The following is a 12,618-nucleotide window of genomic DNA, read 5'->3' on the forward strand; positions in this document are numbered from 1 at the left end:
CCCAGCCTGTCCAGGTCCGTCTGCAGTGCCTCCGGAAGACCAACACTCCTTCCCAGCTTGGTGTCATCTGCAAACTGACTAAGTGTAGACTCAATCCCCTCCTGTATTTCAAAATTTGGCTTAGTCTGCATGAATGGATGGATGGAATATTCACATGACAAAACCCACCAGGAACACCACACTCATTCAAAATTTGGCTTAGTCTGCATCAATGGATGGATGGAATATTTACATGACAAAACCCACCAGGAACACCACACTCAGGCTGCTGGAGATCCACCTTTCGGTCAATAGGTAAGGCTGGTAACCTTTGTCTTGCAAACTGAGATTTGATGCAACAGAACTCCCCTACCCTTCACAGCCACGCCAAGTAACAAAACTGTTTGCTTAACCTAAGCTGACTCACTGTTCCAAATATCCACCTCAGTTCTATCTTTAATTTTGTAACACCTTGTAAAAAACTAACAATAATTCCGATAAGCTCCATGGGTACAGGAAATCAAACACAGTACTGTTTGCAGCACACTATTAAATGGCCAGTTTCCAATTACAGTTTTAAACTGACGGCATAACATGCACATTTCCTTTATTTGAAACTGTTGTCAGCAGGACTTCTGTCCCTAATAACTAATAATTTCTTGTTTTGCTTTAAACTCATGACTGATTTATCCCAGGGTTTCCCATGCGCAGGAAGAAAGCATGGGGTCAGAATGGAGATTTTTTACGTTCAGCTACTCCGTCTGAACTTTAATCTGCGAGGGGAAAGGTTACAAACTAGGACCACCTTCACTTCATTTAACCCCACCAAATGCAGCCTGTCACAAGCAGCAGCACTCCTGATAGCAGCTATCTTCATATTGCATCCAATTGCTACATATATTTTGCTTTAAACCACTGAAATAAGCAGTAGCATTAATCTATTATCTTAGAAAACCTACCATGGACACAAACCCAAAGATTTTGTTGCCATCCTGATTGTCTACCCATTTCTACGCCAGGCAGCGAAATCAGTAATGGATTCAAAAATAAACCAATGACTTTTGTTTCCTGAATACGGATTATTTAGGGACTAAATCCCCAGACTGTACATATCAGCCTACCTCCATTACCAGTTATCATTTCTGTTTCAAGCCCATACAGCTGGAGAAGTAGAAGAATTTTAAAATGTGTAAACTAAACTGTAGAGTACATGATGGCACAATCACAAGTTACTAATTAGTCATGGAAGCATGTTCTAAGGAATTAATTCAAGGGGAAAATGTGAAGGATTTGTCAAACCTGAGCTGTGATCTCTTTAAAGTAACAGAAAGGTGATAAAATGAGAAGATTTAAGGAAAGCATAGGCCAAGACTTAAGTAAAGAAAGACAAAGCATTACCGGACTCTTTACAACTCATAATATTTGCACTTAGTGAACTGTGTATGAACAGAGCCTGTGCGTGAACAGAGTATGACAGGAAAGGAAGATCATTAGTGGCAGCATGAATAGGCACAGGTGGTGACAGAAGCAAAGACACAAATGTCAAATGGCATTTTACTGTAAGGCAAAATAGTGTATTTTACTTTTGGTGAGCTAGTTAATCCTCTGGCTCTGCAGGGATTACATACAACCTCCTGATATGGAATACTAATTTATGCTTAGTATCACCAGTAGCTCACACAAATCCTTAGGATTCTGTCAGGAAAGACAGAATTCACAGTATCTTGGAGGAAAATAAACATTAGAAGAGTTTACAGTTTACTTAGGTGCTATTATTAAAAGTTGCATAGCTCAGAACAACATTGTAGAAACTATCAGAATGAAAGGAGAACTTACATCTAAATCTAGCTTCTAATTGCTTTTCCTTATTTTATATGTGGTTCCCTCCTTTCTTCTACTTTGTTGTTATTCAGCCCTGATATTTTACGGAAATATTTCAGGGGATTTGCAACATATTATAGAAGCTAAAGATACAGCCAACTATTAATTCCATTGGCTTGATGACATAAGTGAATGCAAAACTCCTGTACTTGCTCAGGCTGTTACATTCGGCCACGTATATAGAAATGATTTTGCCAAGGTTAGTACAGATGTTCCTCTCCTTACAGAATCATAAACTATGCAATTAGGTGTCATTAATTTCTGTTCTTCAGAACAGAACATGATCTTCAGAACTTACAATGATCTAAACACAGTAAAGAATGGCTAAAAATAATTTGCCTCCTTAGAGTCTTTTTTTCTGCTTAGATTAGAAATACAGAATAATAAAAATAAGCTAAGTCTGAAATATTTTTTAACAGTATTATACAAATTTTCTTAAATGTAAAATACGTCTGGCACTCAAATCATTAAACTGTAGAATGTCACTCCCACAGGAAAGGAACTCAAAACTGTAATTCACATTCACTTATTTAATAATAGCACCTTAATATTAACTAGGCTCTAATATTAACTAGGTTCTAAGACAAGAATATCAAAACCTCCTAATTTCATCACGTTTGGCACCCAAGATGAAAATAGCTCTGACACAAAGAAGTGAGACTGTGGGAATGTAAAAGTGAGTGAGAGAAGCTGTCTGACATACTGTCATCCTACTCAGCTGAACTCATTTGTCTTGTAATTGTAAATGAAAAACATGAAAACCTCACTAAAGTCTTTGCTAAGAATGCATTTTTATTTTTATCAAGCAGCCATCCTCACAAGCATTCTATAAAAAAAAGGAAAAGATCTGCTAGTGAAACTCAGCAACTCTTCTGCCAGTACCACTCAATTCACAGTAGGACTTTTCAAAAGTCCTTTGACCTTTTTTTGTTTGTTAGTTCCCATCACTGCCTTTTATTTATTTCTTGCTACTGGTGCATTACTTACCCTAAAGGCAGCTTTTTCTGAGGTCTCTAGACTTACTTGAACACACTAGTCTGTGACAGCTACTATTTCGTTGACAACAATGCCTTCTTTCTGAGGAACAACTATGAGGTGGGGCAGGAGAAATTTCCATCAACCACAGGGGCTATTCAGTCTATTCTGTCCCTGTCACTTCTCAAGATGTATCCAAATCCTATTAAATACCTCAATTTTAAAAAACTACTCCAAAAAGAGAGGAGAAGAACTGCATATGTGCCAGTTAGCTCAGTGGTTTGAGCACGGTGCTGGCAACAATGACCAATACCAAGGTCGCGGGTTCGATTCCCCCTCGGTCCCCATGTGTTGCCTGATCTAGTCAAGAGGTGGCGTCCCCGCCCATAACAGGGAGGTTGGACTAGGTGATCTCTAAGGTCCCTTCCGGCCTAGGCCATTCTATGATTCTATGATATTTTATTGTTTAGAATAGAATTCTCCTCTACACTAAGTCAACCAATGAGTTCAGCATTTCTTATTCCCTTCATGGGAGACAGAAATTTTCTCCCAGGCTCTTTCCAATGAAAATTTGGAGTCGTTTGGAAGAGCAGAATATCTCCATCGATAGACCTTGAAACAGGGATGGATGGGAGGCAAAGGTATAAAGAAAGTAAATCTCCAAGCACTGTGGATATCCCGTGGTGAAACAGGAGCTGCAACTAACCAGGAGAGAAAATTAAAGACCAAAAGAGAATGATGTTCCTCTTCTCCTGAAATTTGTGTGAGTTCATCGGGAGGACTACCTCGCTGAAAGACAGTAATTTAGATAAATGAAATCAATGCATGAAATTCTTCATTAAAAATGCTGATGCTCTTTATATGACACATCTGCGAATATTCATTATGTGGTTTGACACTTGTCCTCCCTTGAACACTGAAATGCAAACACCAAAACACAGCATGATGCACTGTATAATTTACTCATTATTGTCTTACTTAAGAAAAGGAAAAGCTATTTTATATTATTTTATAAGAATATTTTATTTTATATTATTAAGAAAAGGAAATGCTTTATTTTAAGACTTGAGTCCCTGAGGAGGGCTATGCCCAAATACAGGACAGTGTCAGGACCTCGGTGAATGTAACAAACATCCATATCCACTGGAATTGCTCCATCTGGGCAAGTGCTAAAGAACACTGTCCTGGCTCTTCTGTGTCACTACACTGAGGCTGAAAGGGTAAGAGAATATCTGGGGAAGGTAACCTTGGGTTTTAAGGGTCGGGGCCCATGGTAAAAAGCTTAAATAAATCAGATTCAGGTTTGAGCTTCCTCATATTCTCCAAATGGAACTCCACGGTAGTTGAAAGGAAAAATCAGAGACACAGAATATATGCTCTAATAATTGTTATTCTTAATTTTTGTGAGATATCTATCTATCTAAATACCTATGTACATAGACATATATCTCTTCTCAATTACAATTCAATGAATATACCCATCTGCTGTGACCTAATTTTAAGAGTATGTGACAAATAATTAGGCCAAGGACCATTTGAAGCTGTTAATTGGTTACCTAATCCACTCATGGATTATCCTGACGAAGAGTAGGCAATCTTAACACACAAAAAAGAATCTGCATGACTTTGACATTTTAAAACTAATTTCTTTTGCTGACCTATCATGCAGTCATTGCATTGTATGATCTGACTATTATGTTTAGAAAATTCTGAAATATCTGGAAAGCCAACCAGCTGTCTCATTTCTCTGTTAAAAAAACACTTTAAAGCCTTTCTGACTTATCTGTATGCGCTGATAATTAAATCTCCATTTTTCTTCTGCTGGGCTGTTACAGCTACTCAGTAGGACATATATTTATTTAAAATCACAGAAATTATTTAGAGTATAAAAGTACTCATTGCTCAGTATAAATGAAGGTGGGAGAACAAAAGACAAGGGGAAAAATGCTTAATCCAGGCTAAATCAAGTTACAGAATTCCTTATATGTGATCCACCTTTCAAAATGAGACGTGACCTTTTCACAGGATTTGTTATAACAACATAAGAAATTCACTCACCCTAACTGCAAAATTCATAAATGAAGAACCACGACACCCTACCAATCCCCTTACTGACTATTTCGCTGAGTAAACAGTAAGAAACTGTGACTTCAGTTTTAGAGGAAAATGAAACAACAAGGTCTTCTAACCTATTTCTCTGTGACAGCCACACTGCAGGACATTCAAGGTGAATTCAATTTTTACAGAATGTCACCTGATGTAGCTCTCTAACACCTGGAATGTGACAAGAGCAGAGCTTGTCAGCCAGCTTATGAAAAACCTAACACTAGAAACAGAGATCATTAGCTTGCATGAACTCTTGGAAGACTTGCATTGCAACACTTGATTGACTGAAAATGCATTTAAGGGAAAAAATAAGAGTAAAAAACCAGAACACCACCTACTATATGCAAGACAATATGTTTGCTGCTTCCCAAGACAAATATTCACAACAAAAATAGGCCATCTTATAATTTATTTCCAAATCTGAGCTGTGTAAAGAATAAAGCACACACTACAAGATTACTTTACAAAATTGAAAGGAAATATTCTACACTTGGGATCATCAGGAAAGATTACCTTATTTTGGTTTTTTTTTTTCTGGTGGCTGCAAGCTTACAAATACACAACACAAACTCATCTTTCCTTCAATGAATTCCTCTAATAAACCAATACAGCTTAAGAACTTGCTTCAACAACAGTCCACTACAGAGTTAGCTTTTCTGGATTGCTCATCTTTAAAAAAGACCTGCAGAGCTACATCAGCATTTTCCATGGTCCTGTATTCCTTCAAGAGAAGATAACCAGATGCAATTCTGACAACAAGTACACTATAATCCTACGACATCATGTGTTTGTGTCTTGGGCAAAGGAAGTTAATCCTTCTTAAACAACTTTTTAAAATTAGAATTTAAAAAAATCTGAAGTCAATAAAGCTGAAAGGGTACTTTTAAATTATCTCATTATGGAAAACAGGTAATTAGATTTTGTACTGATTACATTTGCTGAAAAGAGGGAAAGAAAATTAACATCTAAAGATTAATGGACAGTTTGTAGTAGCTATTGCTTTTAGGGACACCATAAGCTCATTTTACTACCCCAAACCTCTCCATTAATTCAATTGTTAAAGATCACAGCAAAATCACATTTATTTTGAAAAGGATAACATATGTAAACTCAGTTAATTTTTGGAAGACAAGATCACCAGATTACTGTAATTTGTTACAGAACTAGAAAAGACACAACGCAAAACTTAGAAGATTTTTTAAATGAACCCTCTATCACACTTTCCAGTCATCAGTCACTAGAACAAATACAGTAACTTTCACAGGCAGATGCAACACAGGTAAATTCTTTGGAAGGCAATGTAACATTAGGAAAATCAGAATAAGGTAGTGTCATATCTTTTAAAATAATAGTAAGTTTGTCAAATAACAAAAATAATTTCAGTGTGTCGCAAGGGCATGCTGCTGTCCCACGGACAACTCACTGTCCACTAGGACTCCAAGATCTTTTTCCATGGGGTCCTTTCCAGCAGGACGGCCCCTAATCTGTCCTGGTGCCTCATGTTATTCCTTCCTAGATGCAGGACTCTATGCTTGTCCTTATGGAACTTCAGGAGGTTCCCCTTCACCCAGCTCTCCAGCCTGTTCAGATCTCATTGGATGGCAGCACAGCCTGCCTGTGTGTCAGCCACCCCTCCCAGTTTTGTATCATCAGCGAACTTGCTGAGGGTGCACTCTGTCCCCTCATCCAGGTCGTTGATGAAGATATTGAACAAAACTGGACCCAGCACTGATCCTTGGGGAACACCATTGGCCACAGGCCTCCAACTTGGCTCTGTACTGCTGATGACAACCCTCTGAACTCTGTTCCTGAGTCAGTTAACAATTCACCTCACAGTCCAATCATGTATCTCACATTTCTTGAGTTTTCCTATGAGGATGTTACAGGAGACAGTATCAAAAGCTTTACTGAACTCAAAGTATATGACACCTACTGCTCTCCCTTCATCTACCCATTTGGTCACACTTTCATAGAAGGGTATCAGACTAGTCAAGCAGGATTTCCCCTTAGTAAATCCATGTTGACTACCCCTGCCAATCTTCTTTTCTTCCATTTGGATAGAAACAGCCTTCGGAATGAGTTGCTCCATCACCTTTCCAGGGATGGAGGTGAGGCTGACTTGTCTGTAGTCAACTAGGTCCTCCTTCTTGCCCTTTTTGAAGACCGGAGTCACATCGGTTTTCTTCCAGTCCTCAGGCACCTCTCTTGTTCCCCATGATTTTTCAAAAATTATGAAAAGGGGCTCAGCAACGTCAGCCAGCTCTCTCAGCACACGTGGAGGCACCCCGTTGGGGCCCGTGGATTTGTGTATTCACAGAGTGGTTGAGGTTGGAAGAGGCCTCTGGAGGTCGTCTGGTCCAATCCCCCTGCTAAAAGCATGGCCACATAGAGCCAAGACGCCCAGGACAGCATCCAGACAACTTTTGAGTATCTCCAAATACAAGGATTATAACATACACCAAACTTTAAAGACACAGAAAAAATAAAACTGTACCTTGCTGAACCAAGCAAATGTGCTGCTGAGAACACAGATGTTCTTTCCATAATTATTTTTTCTTAAAGGGACTACCAAAACAGAGAGGCTTTTATTTGGTATCAGAGCAATTAGGAGCACAACTCATGATGGCAGATAATAATTTCAGAGGTTCCTGTTGACAGTTGCTCTTTTTGGCTACATGACTTAATCCAACCCTAGCAAAACAGAGGTCCAATTCACAGGTCTTAAGTTGACACTAGATGTCCTCCACAGTATTTTTCCAATTTTCTTCAGTTGCGTAAATTAAGATTTCAGATGAGAATAAATTACACGTATATCTTCTTTTTTTCTTCCTTTTTTTAAGCTCATGTATTAAAGACTAGAGGTGGATTTTAATGAAAGCTGAGATAACACCATATGACTCCAAAAACTTGATATACATGTTAATCTAAACGCCTTCAGCATGTAAAACCTAGCACCTCATTTGCACTAGCAAAAGTGAGTCACTGAATTTTACATCCTCCTAGTCAGAACCTAAGCTTTTAAGAAACTTGCTATTAAAAGACTTCTCACAATAAAATAAAATAAAATAAAATAAAAATAATGGAGCCCTAAATCAAGCTTGCATTGGATAAATACTGTATTCTGTAATACAGTCTACACAGAAATAGTAACTTCAAGGAGGAAAAAATCATTGTCATTAACATTTAAAAACCAGCTTGACAGTATGACTGAATTCCAAACAGCTGCAAATCTAAATGTTTAGATGACAGATAAAGTACGTTTTACCCTCGCAAACCATTCTTTGTGTGCAATTAGTTACTAATTTGATGATAAGAGAAGTAAAATAAATCTTTTTTATTTTGATCACACCAAAGGAGTCAGCAGTCTAAAGTCCATGATATTTTCTTCTGACATTTTTATGCAGGAGAGCTAGAAACTTACATTTTTATATTTACCTACTACTCTCATCAGTGCTAAGAAGTATTTTACAGTATAAACAGGGCACATGTTCTTGCCTGCTCTAAACCTTTAAAACATTTTTCTTCATTCTGTGGAATCTTTTTGGTCCAAGAGACTATGTTTTTAAGCAAGATATAATCACTTTACCTGAAAATGGTTCTCCTGATTCAACGAAATTTGTTTTACAGATCCACGATCTAGATTTAACTTCAGATTTTTGCACAGAACCACTGGCAACTTCCTTCCATATCACTCACATGAGAGATGGCAAAAGTGGCAGCAGCAAGGTTCATAAATGATGAGGCTTTCCAGGGTTCTCTCATTTAGAAGCAACATAAATATTTGACTCTGTGTTACGTTTATTTGGAGGACATCATAGCTTCTTCGAAAGTTGGCTGGTATGTGTTTAATTTCTATACAGATCTCTCATTGCCCTGTGACTGCACAGGTCTCAGATTTTTCACCTTTCCACTAGTACAATGAATGCACACTCAAGGTGAAACCATTAAAACCTTATGTTAATATTAGGCAAGGTGATGCTGTTTGCTCTGTAATGTGTAGCTGGTATCCTGGGTGCAGAAAATGGAGTCAACCATCGCAGATGGGAAACAAAATGTAGGATTTCTCTGCTGAAACGTACTCTTGTAGGAAAGGAAGGACTGGGAAATTCTGGCAGATGAAAGGTCTACCTTAACACAGAAAAGCAGTAAGATGCTTCATGAGCTTGGGCCTAGAGAGAAGCCCTGCAGAGCCTACACCAAATTACCCATTCTGGAGAGGCCCATAACTCCACAATTAATGCAACAAAAGAGTTGGTCAACTCCTAAATATTAGGAAGCATGCAAGAGGAAGCCAATTTTTTGAATAATTTATAAGCAAACAATTTATAATGCTTTCCTTATTAAGTCTAATCACAGGTTCCTTCCAGTTAAGATTCTCGGGTTTATGGTCCCAAAATGATTTATAACACTTAAAAATTTTAAGAAAATAAAACTTCTCAATGAGGTGCTGTAAGAAAGGTTAAGAGAAAGGATTTATAACCTCCAAAAGCAATTGAAACCTTCAGGTCAGGCTGACCCTTCCCATGTGAATTAGTGGTAGAGCAAGTAAACACAGATGTCAGAAGGGATGTTGAAGGAAAAGAACTCTTTTTTCTGTCTTCTATTTCCCCTCATCATCTTGAAGTGCAAGACATAAAATGTTAGATTCTACAATTACTCCTTGTAATAGCTCATTACCTCTAAGGCAAGTATTCCCTACTTGAATGTCATTGAACATACGTAGTTTTAGATAAGCAGAACTCCTTCTACTGTTTCATCAACACAGAAAAAAAAACCCAGAACAACAACAAAAACAAACACCAAAACAACAAAACCCCACCCTAAGAAACCATCAAAAACCAAAACCAAACCAGATTTAAGGGCATTTTTAGTTCTTCTGTGTTCCTGTTTGTTGGTAAAAGGGGTGAGGTATTCTTCTACAAAAGACACCTACATCAATTACATTGCATAACAAACTGTACTACACTACATCACAGTGCATCTCCCTCTTATTTACCTCACAAGATACTGAAGGTAAACATTTCTGGAATATCTTTATGATTTTGGTATCGTCAAAAAACAGCCAGTTTTTGAGAATCATAGAATGGACTAGGTTGGAAGGGACCTTAGAGATCATCTAATTCAACCTCCCTGGCCTCACCCAACCTGGCCTTGAACATCTCCAGGGAGGGAGCATCCACAACTTCTCTGGGCAATCTATTCCAGAGTCTTGCCACCCTTGTACTGAAGAATTTCTTCCTAAGATCCAGTCTAAATCTATTCTCCTATACCTTAAATCCATCTCCCCTTGTCCTATCAGTGGACACTCTTGTAAAAAGTCCTTCCCCAGCCTTCCTGTACGTTCCCTCCAGGTATTGGAAGGAAGTTATAAGGACCCCCCGGAGCCTTCTCTTTTCAAGACTGAACAATCCCAGCTCCCGCAGCCTGTCCTCGTAGCAGGGGTGCTCCAGCCCCTGGATCATCCTTGTGGCCCTCCTCTGAACACGCTCCAACAGATCCATTTGATGTTGGCCAGGAGTTCCTTGTTCAGAAGAAGCAGTCAGGTTCATAAATCATAATACTTCTGAAATTCAGTCTGATTATTTTCATCTATTCTTTATTCACTACTTTTATTACATAACACTACATTTTAATCAAGATCATAATTCTATTAATTTTAAAGCTCTTACAGTTTTTTATACACTTCAGCAGTTTCTTCTCTGGCTACCTCTTCATTACAGCCACCAGCAAGGATATTTTATAGCTAAGGATATATCTCTCTACTCCAGAAGAGGTACTATTCAGTTGCAATACTCATTCCATACTTGCATTATTATACATACATTCATAGTACTTGTTTTATACGTAATTATTTGAAGTGACAGTTGATATGGGCCAATTTAAGAACTCATGATGTCATCATCAGCCATTTCCTGATGGATTCACTACCTCACCAGAAACTCAGAGCTGCAGGTTATGCAGTTGACAAGTGCACACTCAGTTCCAGAGAGACTGGCTGAAGTGGGACTAGAAGGTCTGCAAACCAAATTCCAAGGACTAATGAGGTACCGCTGCCAAATACATTTCTGAAAGGGCAGAGAATGTCCACCTTCATTCAGCATGGAACCACCTCCACATTTTTCAAGAAGAAAGGATTAATAATGTTCTTTTCTCTTAGAGGGTAATCAACTAAAATGGGTTTTATTCGTAAACTTGCTCTTACTTTGCTTTGCAATCCAAAAGTGTGCACTAACAATATCATAATCCTTGTTTAAATGTCCTATAAAGTTCACCAAGGTATTATACAGACTGAGTTATTCACAAAGTATTTCAAAACGCTACCCAGGAAATAGAAATTTCTTTTTTTTTCTATATTCAGGAATTATTTTTGTAGAATGCATAGGACTGCTCATCATTTTCTACTTCACTCTATCTCTAAAACTCTGTAACCATAAACAGTAGTTTACAGAGCTTGTAGAAGTTCAACTTGACTAGACCAAAAAGGCATTTATTCTTCCTAGAGATGCATCAACCAGCATGCTGTAACTAAGACATTCTACAGCCTCATCAAACCCCCAAACATTGTCCCTATACAAGATTCCAGCTTGGGCTTGATGGAGCAACCTGATCTGGTGAAAGATGTCCCTGCTCACCGCAGAGGGGTTGGACTAGGTGACCTTTAAAGGTCCCTTCCAGACCAACGCATTCTATGATTCTCCTGAGATATCTGTTAAAATACTGTTCTGCTCGACTACAACTCACTGGAGAACAATTTTTCAAAGAGACACATGGAAAGACAGAAATACTGCAGTATTTTGTGAAATAATTGAGATTTATAAAAATGATAGTGTATTTTATCCAGAAGGAGCAGGTGGCTGCTGCAAGCAGAGAAGACAGCAGGAAAGTTAACACAAAGCTGAAAGTAGCAGGTCACAAAAGTGGCATTTTGCAAAGAAGTGATGGAAGAAATTATTAGGAAGAAATTCGTCACTGTGAGGGTGGTGAGACACTGGAATAGGTTGCCCAGAGAAGCTGTGGATACTTCATCCCTGGGAGTGTTCAAGGCCAGGCTAGATGGGGCTTTGAACAACCTGGTCTAGTGGAAGTGTCCCTGCCTATGGCAAGGGAGTTGGTACTAGGTGATTTTTAAGGTCCCTTCCAACCCAAACTACTCTATGATCCTGTAAGTCTAGGAGAGGTAGTATAAAAAGCAGACAGCAACAGAAAAGTGATGTGATAGAGCTATCCAATTATCAGGAATACAAGTACAAGACATTTGAAGACAAAAAGCTGGAGGAGGAAGTGAGAGAAAAAGTGTTACAGAGACCATGTTGTTAAAGGGCAGAATATCAAAGATGTACGTTTTTATAAGCGCTATTTGAAAAACAGTGATTATGGAAAGAGACAGGGTGATGAAGCTAGGAAGTTGAAGACAGGCGAGGATTAGGAACGAAGCTGAAAAAGGACACAGTTCAATTGAAACTGAATCTTCAGTTTCTTATTCAGTCTTTATTTCAATTTATTGATTTAAAGTTCATATCATAAAAAGCAGGAAGATCATTTGATATTATTTCAGCTTTTGAACTGTTGTCAATTCATCTGTTGTCCTGGTCCATTTTTTTATCTAGTGTATGAAAAAATAAAATTTTCTAATCCAAGTGTTTATGGGTGAGAAAGAAATACATGTGCTTAGCAGGA

At 38.2% G+C, this 12,618-nt stretch overlaps 1 protein-coding gene across 1 annotated transcript in view; it reads right to left on the reverse strand.

Moving 5' to 3' along the window:
* Positions 1-10,165: 10,165 nt before the first annotated feature.
* LOC104273335 (von Willebrand factor A domain-containing protein 8-like) overlaps positions 10,166-12,618 on the reverse strand; it is a gene marked incomplete at its 3' end in the record, with an annotated part of 61,754 nt that continues 59,301 nt past the window's right edge. The window contains exon 19 of the mRNA XM_009868645.1: positions 10,166-10,175. Within this exon, the coding sequence (XP_009866947.1) occupies positions 10,166-10,175 (10 nt within the window). The remainder of the gene's footprint in view (positions 10,176-12,618) is intronic.

Source organism: Apaloderma vittatum, unplaced genomic scaffold, assembly GCF_000703405.1.
Source record: "Apaloderma vittatum isolate BGI_N311 unplaced genomic scaffold, ASM70340v1 scaffold4554, whole genome shotgun sequence".
In the NCBI taxonomy this organism is placed as follows: Eukaryota; Metazoa; Chordata; class Aves; order Trogoniformes; family Trogonidae; genus Apaloderma; species Apaloderma vittatum.